This window comes from Lates calcarifer, unplaced genomic scaffold (genome assembly GCF_001640805.2).
Source record: "Lates calcarifer isolate ASB-BC8 unplaced genomic scaffold, TLL_Latcal_v3 _unitig_5577_quiver_751, whole genome shotgun sequence".
Lineage (NCBI taxonomy): Eukaryota > Metazoa > Chordata > Actinopteri > Centropomidae > Lates > Lates calcarifer.
Genome location: NW_026117602.1, coordinates 18,140 through 42,813, shown reverse-complemented (window position 1 = coordinate 42,813; position 24,674 = coordinate 18,140). Strand labels below are relative to the sequence as shown.

Sequence of the window (24,674 nt, the reverse complement as noted above, 5' to 3'; positions counted from 1 at the left end):
CATTCTGCTGTTACAAACAAGCTGCCGTACAGACAGACGGCCATGATGGTGGGTCACAGGAGGAGGAGGGGGGAAGAGGCTTTTCTGTCCCTGAGGACTGTAACAAGACTATAAATCACAATATATTTAGATGGTTTTAGGGATCACAGAGAAGGTTCTTGAGGCCACTGAGGAGATTGTAGGTGTCTTTTGGAGGTTGTACAAGGTCCTATAGTCCTTCAGGAAGTTTCTAGGGTCCTCTATGTTCTTACACCTTTGGGACACCTTTGGGAAGTTTTGTAGAGGATAATTTAAGATGTTCAAACCACATAAACCACAAAACAATAAATTAAGATGCTCAAGGAGGAAAGAAAGACATATAACAAATAATGTACAAGTAACTACAAGAGAATTTAGTCTGACAAAAATCCTAAAAATCCTGTTGCATCACATTGAACAAAGTAATAAATCATCAGATAATTAATGACTGAATAAAAACATCTCTGAGACATATAACAGTAGCAGTGTGCCCGTGTGAAACAGTGTTTATGTAAATTATGCTTTCAGTGTGTGTGTGTGTCTGAGAGCTGTTGTCTGTTACTGTGGTTTGATTTGAGGAAGTGAAGTGAAGCTTTTGGTTTGTATCTCTACATGAAATTGTTGCTTGTCTGAAGAAAGTGGTAATTACAGGCTGTAGTCTGAGTGGTCTTTTTGTCCAGGCTCTGCTGTCCAGGCTCTGCTGCAGCACTCACAGCCTTTCATCTTTAAAATTGCCCTTTCAGAGGCTGCCAGAGTAAAAAAAAACCCTCCCGCATCCAACACAAGCTCACAATAATGATGCTTCTTCTGCAGCTTGACCTGCGTGTCATCAGATGGGCAGGAGGACGACCTTTAGCTTCCCGCCGCCTCCGAAACATTACTCAACCGTACCTGCAGCGGAGAGGCCGTGAAAAAAGCCATTCAATAGCAGAGTCATGAAAACACACACACTGGAGTTGTTATTTCAGTAACAGGTTGAGGCTGCCACCAGCTCTCTCCTGCTTTAAAAAGTCTCTATGTGTTTGCAGCGCTGGAGGCTAACTGGGTTTGACAAGTGGATAATATGACAAGAACTTGCCGGCCTACTGTGCAGCGCCGCACGTCACTCTGAATAAATAAAGAAATGAGTTTTGGTTGGAGCGAGCTGAAAACATGATTGGAGTTGATTAATGAGGTGACCACCTCTCCATCTGACGGAGAGAGAGAAAGAGAGAGGGGGGGGGTTTATTTAGTTTTTAGTTTAGTCTGAACTGCTCGTGTGTTCTCACCTTTCATTAATGTTGTTATTACTCTTTAACAGCGATCAACCACTTGTGCAAACAAAACAGAATTAAAATGACACCTGAAGCTGAGGTGGACGGATGGACAGCAGCTCAATGTGTCCTGAACGTTACGCTGCGATTAAAGATGGAGAAGTTTCCAAACGTCCTTAAAATGAAATTATGTGATACGCCGTTGATCCACAGGATTGGGCTGCTCTGTAGTGGCTCTGTTCCCACACTGATTAATTTCACACATGTATTTGTAGCTCTCTGAGAATAAATTAGATAAATATAAATATACACCACACACAGATGGAGGACATATATTACATTTACACACAGCTGGGATGATGACTAATTGACCATGAACTGCAAACATAAATTCAAACACACATGAACCACTTCTGTTGTTTTTTTCTTTACTGCATGTTATGCCCGAAAACACACCTGTGATTAATTAAGAGACTGAGTCCAACCCTTTTGAACTGTGTCCCTGATGTTGTGAAGGGGAAATGTCTCACTAACATTTAAAAACACTTTTCTATTTTACAGCTTACAGCTTTGATTTTCTCACTAAAATCTCTCTGAACATTGTCCTCTTAATGGTCCATTTAACAAAGAAGAACACAGAAGTTAGTTTTACTGGATTTATTCTGAATGCTGCAGCTCACTTAAAATGAAAATATTTTTTTTGTTTGAACCATCATTATGAAGTAGAGGTTTTAGATTAATGAGCTCTGACACCCGGTGTGAATTTTCATGTAAAAGTGAAGGCTCAATTTACAGTTCAACTGATCAACCAGAGCAGAAAGAGGACAGTGGTTTTGTTTCAGGTACAACCAGAGTAAATGTGGAGACTGTACCCAGCAAAAGAAAAAGAGTTGGAGGAGAAAAGAAGGCGAAGAGGGAGAGAGAGGTAGAAACAGCAGTAAAACAAGAATAGAGGGACGAGTTGATCTGACTGAACTGTGTCTGTGAAAGTCAGAAACTGTCAATGTCTGTTTTCTGTTCTAAAACAGTGAAAAAATATTCTCTTTAAATTTACGACGACATCTCAACGCAACACAAAAATGATAAATGTGTGTAGAAACAGGAGGATGGAAACTGTTACTTCAGTCTAGATGATTTACATGTGTAAAAACTATAAACATGGGCTCCGGGATGAAAACATTTTCAGTATGCTTCATTAATCTGCTGGTGGAGGTGGAAACATCAGAAACTGTCGGGGACATTATTCTTGTTTTCTCTGCCTTTTCTCCACATTCACACCTGCTATCAAACATGTTTAGACAACTTCTCACAATAATGAATAATCTTCTAAATGAGGTTACATCTGCTGCATGAGTAAAACCAAAGTTAATTAATTAAGTTAATTTGTTAATTAGTGAATTCCAGTGAACCTTTGTGCCAAATTTGAGGAAAGAAACCAAGAACGTTTTAACCTTTGACCACCAAATTCTACAAATGTAATCCTTGAGTCCAGGTGAACATTTGCCCCAAACTTGCTCAAGGTGTTGCTGAGATATTGAACTCAGGAGAGTGAGATAGACGAAGATAATTCCATTTCCTGTTGTGTTAACCCACTGTTTGCCAAGACTTAGTTTATCTCGAGCATGAAGGCATAAAGTGGTCAGTGGTCACAGTTACAATAGGAGTAATATGTTCCTCTGTCATTTCATATTACAATATAAAGTAGAGTATATTCTGATACAGTGAATTATCTGGGAGCTAAGTGTTGATAAAAGGAGGAGACATGAATGTGTCCATGACAAATAAAGGTACTGGTAACTCTTCATTCTGTTGGTCTGAATAATTTCCGACAGCTGTGTAATTTGGGACCAATTAAATTCAATTAGAGACGCACTTCAAATTAATTAGGTCCAATTAATTTCTATTGTAAACCAGGGAAGCACCAAACAGCAGGTCAGCTTTTTTTCCAACACATGACAACATCAGCAACTCTTTCTGTAGCAGCCTGACAAACCTGGACAGATACCACAGACTAACATCACTGTCTGCAGCTGCTGTTTAATTAGTTATTTGTGCAATATATGCACAGCGCCCTCTGCAGCCATAAGCGATAATTCATTCTGCTGTCGCTCTGAATCCGAGCGGTTCAGTGGTTTTCATGGAGAGAAAACAAAGTCTATCAATCTGTTGACCAAAGCTCCGGCTCAACGGTGTATATTACCCACAATCCTCTCCTTCTGGAGCAGGAAGTGCTGTGGCTGTGACAAACACACCAAACTCTGTCTCTAATGTCAGTCTCCTGGCTGGATATCAGAGATGAATGCTGGTTTTTAATGACTTCTAAGTCCTTTTAACTGATCTACAGTTCAGTGTTCCTCTGAACTCTCTGGGTCTGAGTTTAAGCTGCTGAGCAGGGTGGGAATGACAGATGACAACATGTACAGTAGGTGCAGTAATATTATCTGTACCACCACTAAATGCTGTATGTCCAGAGTGAAGCAGTTGTAAAGACATTTTGTTTTTGTCCTTGTATTTGTGCATCTGTGTATGAGCTGCTGTTCCTCTACAGTCAGTCTCTGCTCTCTCAGTGTTGTGTTCCTCCTACGTTGCTGATATCTGGGTGAATCACAGGTTTCTGCTCAGATCTGCCAATCACAGGTAAAGTTCACCTGAGGTTGAGCAGAGATTTGTTAAACCCACAGTCGGTGCAGATCTGTCTGTCTGTCTACTGTCTCACTCGAACAAAAGTAAATCCTTTATGCAATTCATTTTCTTTGTATCCCTCTAACAACATCCATGTTTGTTTGTGTTCCAGGTTTGATTTTCCTCCTGAACAGATTAACCTCTCTCCACTCTTTATTTGAAACCTGGAGTCTTAGTCTGAGGTAGAAATCATTAGACATCAGTGTTTTCAGACAGACTCACCTCCGCAGCAGTAATGTGTATGAGTAGCTCGGACCTGCTGCAGCAGACGCTCCATGGCCTCGATGTGGCCCCGCCTCCTGGGCTCCCGACCGTCGCTCTCCCTCCAATCTGAACAAAACAAGCAGATGAAGTCCACGCGTTACAGATGATCGGTCTAAAAACACATCTTTTTCTCCCTGTGTCAGATGTCAGGCTGCTGCACAAACCCAGACACTGAACTTTCCCAAAAACAACTAAAAAAACTGATTAATGAGGTCAAAATTCACTAAAAACTAGAACCACCTGCTCGTGGTTTTATGCTTCCACCAACTAGTCCAGTTACAGTTAACGAGCATGTGAATTTCTGAGTTAAGGCCAAAAATGTGTTTGACCTTTGACCACCAAATTTTGATCACATCATCTACCAAATTTCAAGTAATTCACTAAAGGTGTTGCTGAGATATGACATTCATGAGGATTGGACAAATGAACGACCTGGAAACTTAATGTCTCGGGTCACTGTCAACAGTGTGGAGGAATAAAAACACTGAAAACCTACAAAAGTAAAGTTGAAAATTTACCAGGAAAAAGTGTTTTCTGTTTTCAGAATGAAGCTGTGATATTTCGCTGTTTCAACCTATAAAACACCTTAACCCCTGACCTTTGACCTTTACTCCTCAGGTTCTCATATTTAAATAACCATCCAAAGTTCAACTGAAACTGAAACTAACATAAAGACATTGTCTGTTTCTACCACTGAGCTGTGAGGACCAGAAGAAACAAAGAAGCAAAGTAATGGTTTTATCAATGCTAAAGAAATGAACTATGCTTGTGATTCCTAACCTTTAACAAGGTGCGATTGAAAAATTAAGAGACTGTTCCTATTGTGAATGAACTGCTGCGAGTCAGTGCCCCACGATACATCGTCCAATCAACCTACTACCATGAAGCAGGAGCAACACTGTGTTGAACTCTGGGAGGAGCTACATCAAGGGGTCCAGGACGACCCAGCCTTCATGTGGAGGATCATCACTGGCTGACCAAACCGTCTCCAACACTGAAGAAGGCGCGTCACGCTTGTCTTTTTCTGCCACATTCGTGGGGTTGTGTAGCATTCGTTCAGACTGTCAACGACTTGTCCTACTGCACCGTCCAGAGGCATCTGAGGGAGGGCGGTCGACGCAAATGAACCGAACTGTGGCCGCTCCATCATGACATGCACCTGCACCAACACAATTGTTGTTCCTCATCCGTCCAAATTACTGGATTTGGCTCCCTGCAACTTCTTCCTCTTCCCAAAAATGAAATTAAAGCTGAAGGGAGCTGAAGAGAGACCCAGCATGAGTCAGAGATGGCAAATCTAAATCAGGTGCAGGTTTTAGCTCGTTAAAGGAGTCTTGGAACTTTTTGATCACACATTGTCTATATTTTTAGGATGGCAGCGACCCAGCTGGTCCAACTTTTTGTTCCAGGCTGAAATATCTCAACAACTATTGTCAGGACTAATGGATTTCAAGCACATTAGAGGTGTAGTCAGGCTTTCACTCTCTGTTCTTTTTCTGCCTCTTTAAAGCACACACCCACACACTTTGTCCTTCTCTGCTTCTGACATATGCAAACACACACCCATACAAAGCCAGACAAAATGTGTGAAAACTGGCACAAACCAGACAAATACACCAACTGAACACACACACACACACACACACACACACACACACACACACACACACACACACACACACACACAGCTGAAGGCTAAAGCACTCAAATGTGCAGAATGAAAGGGAGTCGTGACGGAGAGATGAAACCATGTTCCCAACCCGAGGACCTCAGAGCAGAACGTTCAGATGATTCACGGCTGACTCACCGTTTACTACTGACCACAGGAAAGACTCATCTCTCTTTAACTCCCTGCTTTAAACCACCAGCAAGGTTCAGTTAAATTATAATCCATTAAGTGGTGTCAGTCGGTGCAGATGGTCTGGGTTTAACCTTTAAAAATTACTTTGCATAATTAACATTTTGGTAAATGTTCTCATTGGACCTGTTGGTGACACTTTATTTTGGGTTTGCAAAATCTTAACTGCTTAAATATTGAGTTTCTAATAATTAGTAAATGAGTATTACATGTTCACTTTAAAGTGTCATAAGCCAAAAAGGCAGGGAAATACAGGTGTAGAGAAAGCAGTTGGACTCAGTGGAGGCAGTGGTATTCCAGCAGCTCCCAGTAAAATTCCTGTTTTTGTCATTGGAGTCTGGTAGAGAGATATAGAGATGTTTCTGATTAAACTAAAAGGATCTTACAGCTTTAAGTCTGAGGTCAGTTTTAAGGATGAACTTACTGGATGGAGCTGCAGATGGAGGGAGGGAGCAGGCGGGTGGACCCCAGCCCTTCATGTTATAAGCCGACACTCGAACATAGTAGAGCCGACCCTGAAATATAAAAACACAACAGTTAGTATAACAGTATAATCTTCAGGGGAAAAGTAGCTTATGAAATAAAAAAATCTCAAACTGGTTTCACAAGGTTCGTACATTTAGAGGGTGAACAGTGTACGACCCTGTCAGATCGTCGTTCTATATAAAAGAAAATTGACTGTTTATTCAGACAGGAACATTTATGTAACAAGATGCAGGTCTGAACGAGACTGTTTCATTGTAAGAGTTCGATGTTTAAAAAGACATTTCTGTATTCTGCCGCAGTGTACATTCAATGTGTCCTTGAAGAGATGGTCTGTCAGTCAGTTGTAGCCGAGTTTATATCACAAAGACAGTTTGGACCTTATACATGTCGTCACCCTGTCTTTGTCTGTTTTGGAGCACGAGTGAAATTAGACATTAGACTTTGTCAGTTTCACCCTGAACGACTGAGGAGCTGAAGTAAATGTTATAAATGTTCTGAGGTTTTAAAAAGTTAGTCCCAGCTGATAATGCACTTAAGTAAAAAGGCTGTTGGCCGACAAAAATATTATTAGCAATCAGTTTGGGTCTGTCTACCTCTCTTCGTTAGTATAGTGGACAGTATCTCCACCTGTCACGCGGAAGACCGGGGTTCGATTCCCCGACGGGAAGTTGTTATAACGTAATTTCCCAGAGGGAGTCATCCCAAAGGGATCAATTAAGTCTTTGAGGTCAGTTTGTGTCCCTTTGTAGTTGTTTTATGTGTTTTTGAGGTCGTATTGAGCTGTTTGGCATCTCTGTGATCAGTTTGCACTTTTCTCTGTAGATGTTTTCATCTCTTTTGTGTCTCTTTGTGGTCATCTGATCGACTCACTTCAAACACCAGCTCTAGCCTCTGACCCTCTGGACCTGTGCCTGGTAAACCTGCTCAGTAATCCCTCCACGGCTGCTGTATATAAATCTGAGTGCCTCTCGAGACTCGGCCTCGACATAATGAATGCAGTATGTAAATCAGAGCTGCTCACGTTAACATTTGAGATGTGGATTCTGACTCGGACTGAAGTCCTTTTTCTGGCTCGGCTCATTATTCGCCCACAGTGCGTCTCGCCCTTTCCAGTCGGCCGGCGTGTTCTTTCCTGAGCATTTTCAGGGGCTGCTGGTGTTCAAGTGTCTGGCTACCGCTCTAAATGGCAAACAGCAGGCGCTCCACAGACGGTAATGCACAGAATTCATAATGAACGACAGTCCTCCACTAAACTGCAATCTCTTCAAATGCCAGCGATGACAAACACACCTCAGCAAAGTTACAGGGAACAGGGAAAGACTGTGAGGCAGGGATTTAACTACAGTCCTGTAAATCACTAATTAACATGTTTGATCTCGTGTTTGACACAGACAGAAATGTGAGCTGAGAACATTCAGTTTGTTTTCACTGACAGGTTACAGGAAAATGACATCTTTTAAGATCAGTGGTAAATATAGGAGTTTTAGTTTAGTTTGGATTTAGAAGAGAGAGTCAGGATGGAGACAGAGGGAGACGGAGAGAATTCGTACAAGCAAAGTCGTAGAAAGTCGTACAGAATCGAGGGAAGTCGGAGAGAGTCGGAGGACGGGTGGTGTTTTTACCGTGGTGAGGCTGCTGATGGTGTACTTAAGTGTCTGCAGATTATCCAACACCATCTCTCCAGCGAGCAGGGAGAAATCCTTCAGGCAGCTCCACTCCACTACACAAACACACACAGACTCAGGTTAATCAGCCTTGACCTGTCAACAGTAGCTCTTCATTAGAAATCAATAGTCCCTCCTGAGATGAGGAAATGACCATTAACCTTCAGCTCAAGGCTTCGGGGCGTCTCTAACTGTCACTTCCTGTTTCCCTCTCTCAGCTGTGAAACTTTGTGATGTTTCCAAAAAACTAACAACTGTTGTGTAGTGTTTACCTCTGTATCTTGTCACCACAGTGGAGTTGAGACACTGCGGCTCCTGAAAGGTGACGGTCAGCGTAGTGCTACTGCTCACGCTCAGACGGACCATACATGGGGCCTCCGGGGGACCTGAGCAGGGGCACAGAGAGAGGTGTCAAGAACCAACAACCTCTTCAGCTGTTTGTTGATGCAGCTGCACATTTCAGGTTATTACTTTAAACCACTTTAAACTTCACATCAGAAACCTCTTTGTGTCATTTGGCCTCAGGCAGCCTCTGAATGGAAATCAGTGCCGGAAGAACAGGAAAAATCAGTTTAGTGGAGTCACAGAGAAGATGGGCCTGAATCCTGGAGAGGTGAAATGAAATGTTGGACTCCTCCTCCTCTCTGAAGATCTCACTGTCTCTCAGAGCTCCTTCATGTAGTTGTTTTGTGTCATTTGTCTCTTTGTAGTCATTTTGTGTGGCGGTTTGTGTCTCTTCCTAGCTGTTCATAGTCATTTTGTGTCTCTGTGCACTTGTGTTTCTTTGTCGCTGTCTTTCTTTTGCATCTCTTTGTCAGTAAAAGTGAACAGTCACTTCAAACTGAGGCTCTGGCCTCTTTCCTGGAGGGAAAAGACAAGAGAAGTTTATCGACTGCCCTTTTTAAATATCAATTTGTTTTTGTGTATCCAGCTTTTCTGACTCATAATTTATTTCTTGTTTTTTTCTTTTTAAATAATTTCAGTTTTTGAGTCACGGTCAGTCACGACTGTGACTCGAGCTGTTTCCGAAGCCTCGTCTACTCAGTAGACTTCAGGTTGCCATTTAATATTGCTGATAAGTCCTGTTGTTCCTGTTTTTTTTACAGAACAGTAATTTAATATTTCTGGTTCCCGCTAAATGAATAAATATATAACAACCACGTTAAAGTCACTAAATGCAACCATGTGCCTCCATAGAAACATACAGTGTAATATAATGAGAGTGATAAACGGAGCGTTCTGAAATTAAAATACTGTAATGAAATTTACCAAACTGAAACAGAGAGTTTATGATAAGTGATAATGTGATGAAGCGACAGGCAGCAGGAAGCTCAGAGCTTCAGGTGAGTCCCACTGTGCAACACAACTCATCTCATGTTTCTGTCATTAAACAGAATCATAATAATCTCCCACTTCATTAGAGTTTCTGCAGGAAATTATTAAGTTATTAAGTTATTAAACCTGCAGAAACATTTCCTCATTTCTCATCAGTTTGTGTTCATGTCCAGCTAAGTCATGTGTGTGTGATTGCACCTCATTTCTACTTTGTGCTTATGGTGAATGAATGAATGTAAACAGATGTAAATGTGACCTTCAGGAGAAGAAGGAGCAGAGGCCACATGTTTAATAACTGCTGCTGCTGTTCAGACGTCACCAGGGGCCTCATTTATAAACAGACGGAAACTGTGGGATTTATGAAAAACTAACTTGATGGAAACTTCTCTTTGTGGTTGTTGTATCTCTTTCTGTGTCTCTTAGTTGAAATATATTCTCATCAACAATAAGATGAACAGCAGGACAATGACATTTACACTGATGCCTCAGTCAGCTGCTGAGAGTGCACATTTCACATATTAGTATCATAGATCATATATTGTGTTTCTTGGTATGTTCACTTGTTATGCACAAATAAAGACATTATGATTATTATCATCACATGAACTGTGCAGTCATCAAAAGCCTTCAGACGCTGGTACCTGGTTTTCAGTGATGTTTGTGTGTCTGACTCACGTGCGTGCTGGAAGCCCGTCCTCATGCGTTTGTACAGCTTGCTCCTCCACTCCCAGGCTCTCAGCTGTTTGTCTTTGTGGCAGGCCTCCAGAGAGAGGCCGTCTCTCTGAGCCTGAGCTGCCAGGTCCGCCGCCCGCTGCTCCGCCTCCACCACCAGGGAGCTCAGGTGGGCCTCCCGACTCTCCACGCTCACAACTGCAACACAAAACACACACAGCAACCAGATGTGGTCAGACTGTGTGTCTCTTTTTGTGTCTCTTTGTAACACGGAGGCCAACAGTCAGACTGAAAATACCAAAATGTCTACAGAGGAACACGTGCAGCATCATGTCAGGGTTCAGGCTTCATGTACTGAGCTTTTCCTCATGGGCTGGATGCAGAGCTGTGTCTCTTGTTAATGAGGAGTCTGCAGGTTCAGCTCTGTCAAGGCTGACAGGAGGCAGAGGACAAACCTCTCTCTTTACAGACACTGCAGTGTCCAAGTGAGAACAATTCAAGGCCAAAACGATGGAAACTATCTCTGAGCATGTGACTGTACAAGGAGCAACGCTGGACATCCAAGTGAAGGGAGGCAGTTTGTTCTCCAGTAGAAAACAGCTGTATGTATTGGACACTGTTTTTGGATCATGGAGTACATTTTAAAATGCTTTTTCACCTGTATTGGATCAGGGTGGAGGCAGAAATCTCAAAGACAGAAATAAAACCAAAACTATGTGACTGATAGACACCCGTAGAGAAAGGCCTTGTTTTAAATGCAGCAGCTGGAGAAACACTGTGGTGTCGAATCATTTCAGTGAAGCATAGTCCTCAGTCATACATCATCCCAAATATGTGGATCTCTTCTCATTATTTCTGTCTTTTGCCAGGTTTTATTGTGACTTATTTTAATTATTACTGCAGAATAAGGACGCAAAACTCACCCTGACGAGTTTTTTGTTTTTTTTCTCACAAGAACTGTGTATTGTCAGTTTCCATGGCAACAGAAAGGGTGGCATTTTCAAAACATTACACTCTTGAACCTGATTTCAAAAGTTCGCATTTTCAGGCCAAACTACAACAAAGGTTTTGTGCAAAAATGTCGTGAATGACAGTGTAGCGACTCCAGTCCACTTGGAGGCAGTGATGCACCTCTGAGCTTGTTTACCAACAGACAATAAAACACAAAATAAGAACAGAGCGAAGCAGCACTACAATCCATAATGTCATTTTGTTGCCTACTGAAAATTGAAAGTCAGCTCTGTCTGAGAAAATGGACGTCATCATCCTTCATGCAGTTGTTAATGTGGATTTGAACTCGTCCAACAACGACAGGACACAAACCAGTCAGCCCTCGTCAATCTCCTTCCAACTTCTTGAGTATCGCCATTACAAAAGAAAGTTACAATTTTTAAACACCAACGTTAGCACCTGCTGGTAAAAGCAGATACTCCTGATATAAGCTCTGGGTTTTATAGGGTGTTCCTTGCTATGAGTCCACATCTTCATGTTTCAGTTGTCAGTCCTTCTCTGTGCTGCTCAGCTAAGGAGAATAAAGCTTGCTTTAGCTAGTTATCTTTACCCAGCTAAGGTGGAAATAAACGGCTATATCCTGCTCTTTTTGAGCCGCACAGAAAAGAACTGACAACTGAAACATGACGATGTGGACTCATACCAACAAACACCCTGTAAAACCCAGAGCTTATATCAGGGGTACCAGCTTTTACCAGCTAGGTTAGCAGGCTAACGTTAGCACCCGCAAAGAGTTGTAACTATTGCAGCCATTTCCTCTTCTCTTTCTCATCACAGTGAAAGAATGACACTGAATAGTTTTTTGGACACGACTTAACAAGAGGATGAATTCAACCCTAAAGAGTTAAACAGAGAGAAATGAGGACAGGCATGAAGTCTGTAATATACACAGCTCTGTGTGTGTTCCTGAACATTTGTCACGGTGAAACTCTGAGTCTGCTGCCAACTCGCCTAAACACTGCTGCTTTACTGCATGCTCGCTCGCCCTCTCTCTCTCTCTCTCTGGTCCAGGTCTTAGTCATGGCCCGTGACAGCAGCATAAACAAACAAACAGCAGCACACAACAACAGCCTCATTCACACACACACTCAGACTGTGTGTGGCTGCAGAATAGCTCTGATCGGAGATAATGAGTGTGTGATTCTCTGCAGACAAGCAGGAAATGGACTTAATGGTTATTGATCGTGATACCTGATAGGATTGATTGGTGTATTGATAAAGTGAAGCTGCTGCCGTGGACGCAATAACTCAGTAAAACTTTGAGGGAATTTCTTCAAATCTGGTTTAAATGTTCACTTGGATTTAAGGATGATCTGATCAGAATTTTGTGGTCAAAGGTCAAAGGTCAAATTCACTATGACATCATAATATTTTGGGCCATCACTCAACGCCATAACTCAGGAACAGAAGGAGTGTCGACCATCAGTATTTCACGAGACACTAGTTGATCCTTCACCTTCTTTACAAACTTTTCTCCACTAAAATTAAAAAATTTAATTTATGTAAGTTTGAGCAACGTTTGAAACAGACCACATCACTGGTGCTGGAAGCAGCAGCGGCCATGTTGTAAACACTGAGGTGTCACTTCCTGCCTCTGGTTTGGCCTGTCAGAGCCCGGCTAGCTGCTAACGGCGGCTAATTGAAAAGGCTGTAAATTAACAGGCTGCAATGCGGGGGGGGGGGTCGTCTCACACACAGAAACACATTGTCTGAATGAAGGGACGGGTGGGGTCTAAGTTTAGTCCAACAAACCCCCCCACCACCACCGGGAACCACCAAGGGCCTTGTAAATTAACACACAGGCGACGTAGGTGAGCTCAGGGAGACACTTTCACTGAAAGAGACCAACAGCTCACTTCACAGACTCTGTCTGTGGTGAAGACTTTTAGGAGCGCCCTCTGCTGGATCTGCCTGATGTTTGAAAAGTCTGAATTTAAAATAAACTGTGAATAAAAGCAATTTATATTAATCCAGTTTATCCTAGCTCCCAGCAAATCCACCAGAGCCTCCTCTCATGTAGAGGATCATGGCACAGTTTGTCAGTCGCCCACAGTTATTTCATCGTCAGATATACAATCAATCAAGATTCAAACATCAACCTGGATTCAGGACATTACATTTTGGGTTTAATGCACCTTATACTTCACTTAGCTAAACTCAGACCCGTCGTCCTCGTTAGCTTCCACGTTTTTTGTGCTGTCTAGTGTAAGCAAACTCACAATGCACTCAACAGTGTAAAAAAGATGGAGGCAATCTCTGTCAACACATTCTACAGACAAAATGGACGTTTCGAGGATGAAGGAAGGAAAATGTACAGAGTTACAAAACGTTCAACAATCATCAGGCTTTTAGCTGTGTTGACATTGTTTGCAGTTTTGTCTTTGCACAGTGTTTAGACACTGAAATAAACTAGAACCAGTAAATATCGCATAGATACATCAAACTTTCAAACAAGTTTTTTGAGTTTTACCCAGGAAACTGTTTTTAAGTACAAAAAGTAAATTCAAAAAGTAAAGTGGTAAAGTTGTGTGTTTTTCAGTGTAGATGTAGGTCATTTTAATTGTCTGGAGTCACTGTGGGGACAATTCATTCACCTTCATCTCTAACACAGTCACTCTGTGTGTTAGAGAGTTTATTACATTTATTAAAAAATATCATTTGAAGCAGAAATTTAAGGAAATGCAAAGTGTTATTGATCTACTGAGGGATGAAAAAAGCCATTGAAAGTTGAATTGTTCCAAAACTTTTCCACTTTTTTTACAAAATACCACCTAGTGTTGGTGGAGCACACAACACGGCAATTAGTTTCTATTTGTAACTGCGTCTTTTAAAATGACGTTTATCTACTCAACCCATTTAGTTTTTATACTAATCCCAAAATCAATGCTCCGGTCTGAGGTGGTTAAAACAGCAAATGTGATGAGTAAGTGCACAACAGCCGTGTCTATGTTGTCAAAATTCATACAATATACCAGTGAGTATTCTGAGTACACAGTGTACTATATATCAGTGTACTGAGTGAAGTATCTGAGCTGAGACACTGTTTTTACATGATCGTATTTCTACATTTACTCAAGTCAAAGAGCCTGAAAACACTCACACATTTATGGAAACTGACCATGTTCAGAGACACACACACACACACACACACACACACACACACACACACACAGGCCTGTCAGGCCTCGGCTGACTGATTTACTTGGCACTTGAGGAATGACATAAACAGAGAGCAGCAGGCCCCAGGAGGGAAAACAGCTCTACTGTTTACTCTGTGTTTGTTTACAGGGGATGGGATTGTACCGCCGCCCAGAGTCCAGGCCGCCGTTTGGAGAGCCCTCGCCGCCACTACTGCCTGCCCCCCCCCCCGGCACAATAAATCACTTAGCTGTAATTGCCCCTGCGTTACATGCATCATTGGAAAAGTTAAACCATTAAACGACAAACCTTGTTAAAGCTGTTCGGCAGCAGGGGGGGAGTCACGCAGGAGGGAGGCTGTAAAGTGGCCACTGTTTAAACCCTGCACTCCCTCCCCACACACACACACAGAGCCGGGGAGGGGGGCACTAATGGGGGTTTTCAGGTAAGGTAAGAACCACCTGTCTTTGGAAGGTTTATGGAGGACAACAGGGGGACTTATGGAGGACCGATGATGTGTGTGTGGGGTCGGGTGGGTTGGGGGGTATAGCGGGCTCATTCAGGTCCAGGTAGAGGAGACCCAGACCGGGCAGCAGACACAAACACAGACCCTGTCTGTACAGATTTAAGGCTGTAACTGAGAACTTCAGTGTCTGAACTCAGTGAATTAAACTGTAAATCTGATGTAAAGGAAAATCAGCTGATTCCCTTTAACAATATTTACCTGTAGTACATTTAGCTGTGTCACCTCTGTTGACATGTTGTTGATGGGGATCTGTGATTAGGGATGAGTGATGAGTGAGGAAAGTTTATCACATATTTTCTGGTATTTACTGCAATAATCGATGTAAATGACGAGGCAGATCGGCAGATAAAAAAATGCTGATATTTTGGTCTGACTTTCAGACGTTTGGGATTTTTCTCTCTGGTATATTGCAAGCGATACAATACCGCCCATCTGTATTTGCGATGTGTTCACTGACACATGCTGTGGATAGATGGACAATTCTATGAAATAACTAATTTATATAAGTCATTTAAAAGGCAACAACCACTGGAAATGTTTTCTAATGATTAAAACTGAAATCATCAAGTTTTTTATTTGTTTAGAGACCGTTTTCAGGCTAAAGCGGAGTTTTATGCTCTTTATCATCAGCTTGTTTTGGTAAGGAGCCTATTAAATGTCTAAATGCTAAAACAATCCAATAATTAAAATAATTTGGTGCATTAGTGTGTTTCCCAATCTCCGGGGTAAGAACCACTGAATTAAAGTGTTGTTTTAATTGATCACTGAATCATTCAGTCTAAAAAAAAATAGCAAGTTCTCTGAACCCAAGATAACATCCTTAAAGGTCCAAAGACAATCAGTTTAAAAAAAATCATCACATTGAAACGAGTGGTTTCCTCAAACACAGACTTTACATCAATGTTACCATGACGATGAGAGTCAACAAGAAGACGACGATGAACGCTTTGACCTGGAAATTAGATTTTGGTCTGTCAGAGTCAACAGGTTGGACAGGACCAGAATCAGAATCAGAGGAGACTGAAGGATCCGCTCTGATGCTGATAAAGAACCCCAACTGGAGATTAGAGGAGGTTTCATCTGTATGATTACTGGATAATGAACAGCTACACTCAGTAACAGTGTGAAAACACACAAGAAGAACGATTGTACTCACAGTGTGGACTCTCCTTGCCGCCGGCCTTCAGCAGCAGCTTGGCGATGGGCGTGTTGTTTGTCATGATGGCGATGTCGAGCGGCGTGAGGCCCTGGCTGTTGGGGGTGTTCAGGTCCAGCTCCTCGGCCGAGAACTGGTACAGAAGGATCTGCACCTGTGTCCAGGTCCTGCTGCTCCACGGCCTCGAAGATACAGTCGCTGCCCTGCATCGTCTGGAGGAGGAGACGGGAGCTCACAGTCACATGATTCTTCATACAAACAGTATCCAGATTACATTTGTTCTTACTTTAGTTTTGGCTTCTTCTGCACAGCTTTCACACTCAGCCTGTGCGTTCATTCTAACGAGCTTCACGGTTACTGGGCACAAACTCACAGATTGATTTCTCGACAGTTCACCGTCAGCAGGTGGATTTAACAGCAGCTTTTCATTTGTGTTCGTGATAAAAGAGCCGTTAAATCCACCTGCTGATCGTGAACTGTCAGGGAAACAAGCTGTATGAGGATATTTATGCAAGAACGTCTGGTAACTACGGTAACAGGCATACGTATCAGGATTTTCCATGATCAGTGAAGAAATGAAAACAGGTTAAAACAGGGGTGTGTTAGGACCACAGCTTGTTTTCCTGCATTAGGACACAGTTTAAATTAGGGACGTCCTGATAAAGTGGTTTTGGCCGGTGTATCTCTACTGAGTCCAGTCTGATGCTTAAATCTCTAAATATTTATGGGACAATAAAATAACTGTGGCCGACTGACAAACTGTGACATGATTCTCTACATGGGAGGAGCTATTACTCTGCTGGATTTGTTGGGAGCTATAGAATAGAAAGATTTTGTTGCTTACAACCCATGTTTTTAATTTAAAACATTTGAAAAAATCAATCGTAAATTCTACAGGCAGACGGCACAATAAAGATAAAACATTTTCTGGACTGAGTTAGGAGCCGAGCTGCAGGCAGTGGATTGATTTCTGTCTGAGACAGGTGTACAGGGAGCTGCAGTGGTCGAGAGGAGGGGAGGGGGAAGATTTGTAGTGGTTGAAATAAGAGACTTTGCCTTTACGGTTTCTCAAATGACAAAAAAATGAGTCAACAAGTTTTTTTTTAACTCTCCAAAGACCACTCTGACCACCCCTGAATCACAAAACAATAGAAGTAAACAAACCTGCTGCAGATATTACAAAAAAGAAGTCTGTAGTGTCCATCATTCTTCCATAGTTTACACCTGGAATCACATTTTTAATCACATGCACATTCAGACAGATTCTGGTATGAAGAAACAAGAAGTGCAACGATTAGTTTCTCTGCGGGAGAAACATAACTATCAGTCACTTCCCAGAGGCTGGAAATGGTTTCTCTGTTTGTTCCACTTGTCACAGCAGCAGAGAGGAAGTATGAAAAAACATTTTCTGTAACCATCACTCTGGAGCTTCATGTCCACTTGAGAAGGATTGTAGTGCAGCAACAGCAGCAGCAGCTCTGTTCCCTTCAGGTTTATCACAAAGTGTCTGAGTGTGGAACAACACACCCTGAAGGGTTAGATTGTGACTGGACTGCATCAGTCCAGAGTTCACGCAGTGTGAACACACTACGCCTCCAACACCACATGCAGCCAGGTGGAGGAGACTGAGGCTGCTTCATCAGCAAACGGTGCAACTGTCCACGTCAATGTACGTCCACCGAACTAACGAGTTGTTCTTCTCAGTGTCTGACAACATGATGATAGATTCCTACAGAGACAGAGCTTTTTATTTTAGTTTAACCAGAAACAGTCGTTTTATCCTCACCAGACTCCATTGACAAAAACAGGAATTGTACCGAGCAGTTTTACTTGCTGGAATACCACTGCCTCCATCTGTTTGTTTGTGTTACTGTGTGGTACTTTAACTTCAATAAAGTATCAGATTTCTTCTTCCATCACTGAAAGTTACACAACAGCACAAACACACTAACAGATGAAGGCAGTGGTATTCCAGCAGCTCTCGGTAAAATTCCTGATTTTGTCAGTGGAGTCTGGTAATGAAATATAGTAAAGTTTCTGTCACTTAATCAAATTAATTCCATTTTAACCACATATTTATAACACCTCTAGTCTTCAGATTTCAGATTACATGTGCAGCAATCCCTTTGCTTTCTCCATGTCCTCCTCCTCCTCCTCCGTCTGCCTCTTTCTTTCATGTCTGCTGTTGTGACTGGTCTGTAAATGTCAGCAGGCTGGCAGAGAGAGAGGAGAGAGATCTGGACGGCTGCAGCCATTAACACACACAGAATGACCTGTAACACCCGTCACATGTGATAAATCTCAGCCACCAAATGTTTTCGCGAGGCAGCAGGAAGGATGTGATGATGGCAACAGACAGACAGAGAAGAGTCTGAGAGGTGGTGATGAAGAACGAGGAATGAAACCAAGCTCAGAAAGAGAAGACGGCAAGAGATGATGATAGACAGAAGAAACTGGTTTTATGATGTAACCATGAAAATCCGAAGCAGCTTGAGGCAGCAGCTCGGAGATTGAATAAAAAGACGTGACGAATGAAGGAACCGAGAGTTCAGGCTCTGAAGACGTTGCTGTTAACAGAATTAGTGAAGCTCCAAATGAGATCTTTATTGATCTGTCTGTGTCAGATACAAGCAGATTAGGAGCTCAACAGGGTTTCCCCTTCAACCAGACCCCCTTTACTGAGACACTACTTTAAGATGAACTCTGGTATTTTTAAACCTGGGCCACGTTTTTGGGTGTAGATGATTAATAGGGACAAAAATGGGCAATTGTCCACGTCGGTGTACGTCCACTAAAATGGACGTAGGCTCAGATTGTTATTCGAAATGTCTGACAACATTATGGATAGGATTCCTACAGAGACAGAGCTTTTTATTAAAGAGTAATCAGAAACAATTTATAGTTTTATCACTACCAGACTCCAATGACAAAAACAGGAATTTTACCACTGCCTCCATCTGTTAGTGTTTGTGTTATAAGGACCTGATTACTTCTTCTACCTTTGAAAGTCACACAATAACACAAGCAGGTGCTGATAAAATGGCTTCTGGTTTAATAAAAAGCTCTGTGTCTGTAGGAATCCTATCCATAATGTTGTCAGACACTTACAATAACAATCTGAGCCTGTCAGAGAAAATGATCAATTCACCAAACCCAGCCGAGGTTTGGAGATGGTTGGACTTGGGGCTCTGGGCAGTTGTCCACAACCTTGGTTTCTTTTCCAAATAAATTCATCTAACTTGCAGGTTTGTTTCCAACCTGTCACAGTTACTTCGTTATAAACAGAACAAATTAAACGGACAAAATTTAAACAGCAAACTCACCGAGGCCTTACGGAGGCGATCCGTCTTGCCGAAGAAGTAGGCATCTTCGAAGGAGGAGGTGCTTCCTCGCAGCTTCTCTGACAGGTTCCTGTAGAGGCGCTTGGCAGCGCTCGGGGAGGCTGGCCCACCGGGGCACTTCCTGGTCTGGGATAACTGCAGGTTCTGCATCTGCTGGGTCATAACACCCGGGAGGCGTCTGCTGGGATGGACGAAGAGTTGGAAAGAGAAAAGTTAGACCACAGTTACTTCTTCCTCTGACATCTCTTTTGTTTGGACCTTGGTCTGAGGCACCGTTCACACCTGATGTTTTAGTTTGGCCCAAACAAGGCAGGTGTGAAGCTGAATCAAGTTACTGACCAATCAGTCAGTTCTATTTTACCACTTCAGCCCTTATCGTCTTGGTATGTTGTGACGTCACAACCAACAAAAATACTGTTTCCTGGTCCAACTTCAGTTTCATTCTACTGCTTTCCTTGTGATGAGAAAGAGAAGACCAGCAGATAAAAGCAGATTTTAAGGGTGTTATAGTTGTCAGTCCAGCAAAGAAAAGGACACGGTGATGTGTTTCATCACGTACAGCCCATAGCTTACATCAGGGATACCCACTTTTACTAGCAGGTGTTAATGTTAGCTATGTTAGCAGTTGTTTTTCTTCATTCGTTTAAGAATTGTAATTTATCAGCTGCAGCCATTTCCTCTTCTCTTCCTCATCACAGTGAAAGCAGTAGTAGAATAACACTGAATGGTTTTTGGACTCAGATCTGTTCAGACAACACGGACACAGCACTGCAGCATCTGGAAAACAGGAGAGACTCAGAGAAGTTGGACCAGGAAACAGGATTTTCGTCATGACATCAGACGCCAGATGGATTAGGATGTCTTCCTTTAGCTGTAGTGAGAGGAAACACTGGGTCAGACCCTGGTATTATATCACAGGGAATCCCTGAACATCAGTCAGGAGCAGCTGAAGGAGATAGATATGGTCCAGGAAGATACATACAGAGTAAAAATGGATGAAGCGAACATCACTCAGCCTCCTCTCTGAGGTTATTACACATCAATGACTGTATCCAAGGGTTTCAACATGTATACAATCAAGAAACCGCCGGCTTCACGGTGTGTCAGCGTTCCTCTGCTGCGACCGCCCTTGGCCACCTCTCCCTGTCAGAAATGATTGCCTCAGTTTTTCATCCAGCGACTAAATGACCTCCTGTCGCCAGCAGCTCTCGCTCATTCACCACATTACACTTACATTACACTTGGACAAATACAGCATGTGAGTGAAATGACGAGGCTGTCAAAAAGAGGCTGCTGGGGGTTTTCTGATGAGGGCAGGCACCTGATACAGGGACATACTCTTCAGCCTCAGTGGAGCCAAAGAACTGGAAGAAGAGCTCGACCATCTTTACGAGGGAGGATCTGCCGGCTCAGGACTCGACTCAATACATACGACCGCATTCTCTGCAGCAAATAAAAGCTCACAAGCTGTTATTGTACTGTACACACACTCTTTATTCTAATTCCTTGTGAAACATTTCTTGAGAGGAAAAACACTTCACACAGCGCTGTAGCTGCTGTGACAGGAAACACACCTGCAGCACCTCATCATTAGCCAGTGTCAGAGGATTGTTCTGCACTCAGCCCAGCAGGACCTCACAGATTCGACACTCTGCTGTTGATTGGCTCATTCACTTAATGGTAATTTACAGCTCATATTCAATTTACATACAGAAATACTGAGAAATGATCAGACATTAGGCTGAAATCTAAATCTGCAACAAAGAAACATGAAGGGTCGGTGGAAAACTAACTGCCTTGTGGTCGTATGCCTCCACCAATCAGTCCAGATATAGTTCATGTTTTGTAAGGTCACAGTGACCTTGAATTTTGACCTTTGGCCACCAAATTCTAATGAGTTTGTTCTTGTGTACAGGTGAAGGTTTGTACCAAATTTAAAGAAATTCCTTCAAGGTGTTACTGAGCTATCACACGAATGAGGTGGACGACCAGAAAACACAAACCTCTATCTATCAGACTCAGAGCAACAACAGAATTCATTACCACTGAGTTGCAGGCGGCGCTGCTGCTCAGTGAAGTTACATTTTGTTGCTTTAAATTTAAACTAACGCCCTCTTAGAAGCTGAAAGGCAACACAGCCAATTACACCGCACCTACAGGTCTCTGTGTGTGTTGGAAATCTTTACCAACCAGTCTTGTTCAATGTAATTGGTTTCAGCCTACACATCGATGCAACGATCACAGTACAGCAACTTCCCCCACATCCCCCATATATTACATGGTTACTGATGGGGGAGAGAGGGAAGGATGGAGGGAGAACAAAAGGCTTTAAATAATTAAAAAAGAATCAATTGCTTTTATAATTGTGCTGCAGAACTGACAGTAAATATTCATGCAGCTCTTAATGGAGGAAAACAACACAACAGCAGATTAATTGAAACCAAAATGACCTTTAAATGTTTGTCAGTTTCCTTTTTAATGCCATAAAATATTAGAACCTTTACTCAGGGTTTACTGAGGACTAATGGTCTTAAACACCAGCCCATTAATAACCATGTAAACCTGCTCTTAATAATTAGATCCTCTGTGAATAAATCCAATAAAAACTAAATCTCCCTGTTCGAAGCTGTGAGGTGTTTATTGAGGAATTCATTTTGATTTAATTTAGTGTTTAATTAGAGCATCTGAAGGTGGACCTGAGCTGATCCTCCTTTGAGAAAGATGGTGGTTTCTGGGTTTTCTGTAAGCATTGACTATTCTACTACTGTTTCAGGTCAAGTCTCCATCACTTTCCCTAACGTTCTAACTCTGATCTTAAACCAGATGAAGGATTTTAGTCATCAGATGTCTGGATCTTCAGTAGATCATCAGAGAAACAAGCTGAGCAAACAGCCGCTCTCCACGTCCTGAGTCCACCCAAGATCCTTACAGAGACATCGATTTTTATGAAACTGTTTTACTCAGTGTTTTTACTGATTTTAATCACCTGCTCTGTTTGTTTTGGAGAGGAGGAGACCTCTGAGGAGAATTCAGCTCCTGAACCATCAACACAGAAGGACTTCTCTGAGACCTGGACCTTACTAAACAGGACTACAGGTCGATGGGTTGACTCTTTAACAGTCTGATGCCCACATGACGACTGAAACAGTTTCTCCTCACTGTAACCATCCCTCTTCTTCATACTGGACATTCAAAGATCCCTTCTTAAAGTGTTTTCTATGGGGAAACAAAGCTCATCACAAATTTCTTGAACCAAATCTGATGTTTTCAAAGTCCAGTTTTGCCAGTTTACAGGGATTTATTTCAAAGAATGAGAATAAATAGAGACATTAAAACTCCTTCTGAAAGATATTTCCTTATTTTTCTTTTTGCCAAGAAATCCCATGTGCACATCAAAGTCAACACTGAATGTCTTCAATCCTGAATTAATATGCCACTGAAAATAGTCCCTGATAAATTCACTCCTGTTTGTTTGATAAAAACTACAGTCAGCAGCTGAAATGACTCAGTCTTTTTGGAAATGAAACTAAATATTTGTGAGGTGTTTTTAAAGATTTACAGCCTCCACAGTGTAAAGCAGAGCTACAAAAACATCCCTTTACTTTAATTCCTGGTGCTGCAGTGGTAATGAAGCCATGTGATTGGCTGCTGCTGTTGCACAAGATAACAACACAAGCTGTTTATCTACAGTTCAACAGGTCAGTGAGCAGACTGTGACTGCAGACACACAAACAACAGATGAACAACCTACACACACACACACAGGAGGACATTTTACACAACACCTGTTCTCATAGTTTACAAAACGCTTCCCTCTGATTGGCTGTCAGGTATTAAATTTAGGTAACTATGGCAACAGTAGTAGTTAGTGTGACCACAGACATGTCGACAACACGAACTCTTCGTGAAGAGAAGTAGTTTCCTGTCAGTTATAACCTCAGTGTCCCTCAAACGCAAACACAGGACTCTCCTCGATCTCTAAATACTACAATACCCATGAGCCTCCGCTGCAATCAGGCAAAAATGTCAGTCAGTCAATCAGAAATGAGGAATAAGAGAATTAAAAAAAAAACACAGCTGAAGGTTTTTACAAAGCTCTGTGACTGGATCAGATATTTTCTAACAGTTTTTCGTGTCCAACACCGGATTTCCAACGCAGAAAGTCAGAGCAACCCCACCAACCCCGACATAAGAATTCAAGATGGCTGCTCCTCACATCAATAGTAGTAAACACTCTGCTAATGTTACTGCTTCAGTTTTTATCTGTGAATATATTTTCAACTGGTGTTGCTAACAATGGCTAGTCCAAGACATGTTTTAATCAGTTCATGTTCATGATGTAACGTTACATGTTTTGTTTTTTTTGAACAGTTAAATCTGAACGTTTGCGTTAAAATCTGACGTAAAAAGCTGAGATGTTCTTCAGGATCTGATATATAACAACAAAGACCTTCCTGTGAGCGTCCATGATTTCACGACTTCTCAACTGGAATGTGATCAACTCCGAGTTCAGACGTCCCAACTCCTGATGTAAATGGAATGCGACACAAATTAACAATGTGAAAATACAAAATTCTAGAATGGGACCGTCTGTGATTGGTGAAACCTCAGAAAAATTAACCTTCAGACGAAAAATGACGTGAGTACTCACAACAAAAACAACAGTTGAATAAAATATATTTATTAAACACCCCAAGTGTGTAAAGACCTTTAAAAGGCTGTTTTGAGGGATTTTTTGAGCTTCCGTCAAGTGGTGCAATGATTGGTCGAACTCGAGTCAATGTAGCATTGGTAGCTGCCATTTTTCAAAAGATGCTAGCTGTACAAACAACGGCTCTGAAAAAATGGACTGACAGTGAAGTCCAGGCTGTGACAGACAAAATGAAATGTGATTTTGACATTTCTATAGCAACCACCGTCTTAAGTATTCCTATAAAGTGGTGCAGGAAGTCAGTTAGCATGTTTCCATGTTAGCACTTCCTGTTCCCTCGTCCCAGTGTGTTTCTGGTTAAATGTCTGAAATAAGGTCTGTGGTTTTAACACAAGCTCAAGACATTTTCAGGTTTGATTCAGGTTTGACTGGTGAGTAGAAAACCCATCTACTCACCAGTCCACCTTTACAGCCTCGTTGTGTTTCTACTCACGCTCTTTCAAACTCTCACTAACTTTCTAAGAAGAAAGGCTTTTGGAGAAGAGCTCAGAGCTAAATGAAATGACCAGTTGGAAGCTTAGTGGTGGAGACGTTGACGTCATGTGACCGTGGTGTAGTT

General features: G+C 42.1%; 1 protein-coding gene across 1 annotated transcript in view; it reads right to left on the bottom strand.

The window, feature by feature from the left end:
- ankfn1 (ankyrin repeat and fibronectin type III domain containing 1) overlaps positions 1-24,674 on the bottom strand; it is a 44,102-nt gene that overhangs the window by 18,347 nt on the left and 1,081 nt on the right. The window contains 9 exon segments of the mRNA XM_051069001.1: positions 4,176-4,283; positions 6,500-6,590; positions 8,184-8,281; positions 8,498-8,611; positions 10,236-10,430; positions 16,064-16,217; positions 16,219-16,275; positions 16,673-16,686; positions 19,383-19,585. Coding sequence (XP_050924958.1) covers positions 4,176-4,283; positions 6,500-6,590; positions 8,184-8,281; positions 8,498-8,611; positions 10,236-10,430; positions 16,064-16,217; positions 16,219-16,275; positions 16,673-16,686; positions 19,383-19,566 — 1,015 coding nt within the window. The 5' untranslated portion in view covers positions 19,567-19,585.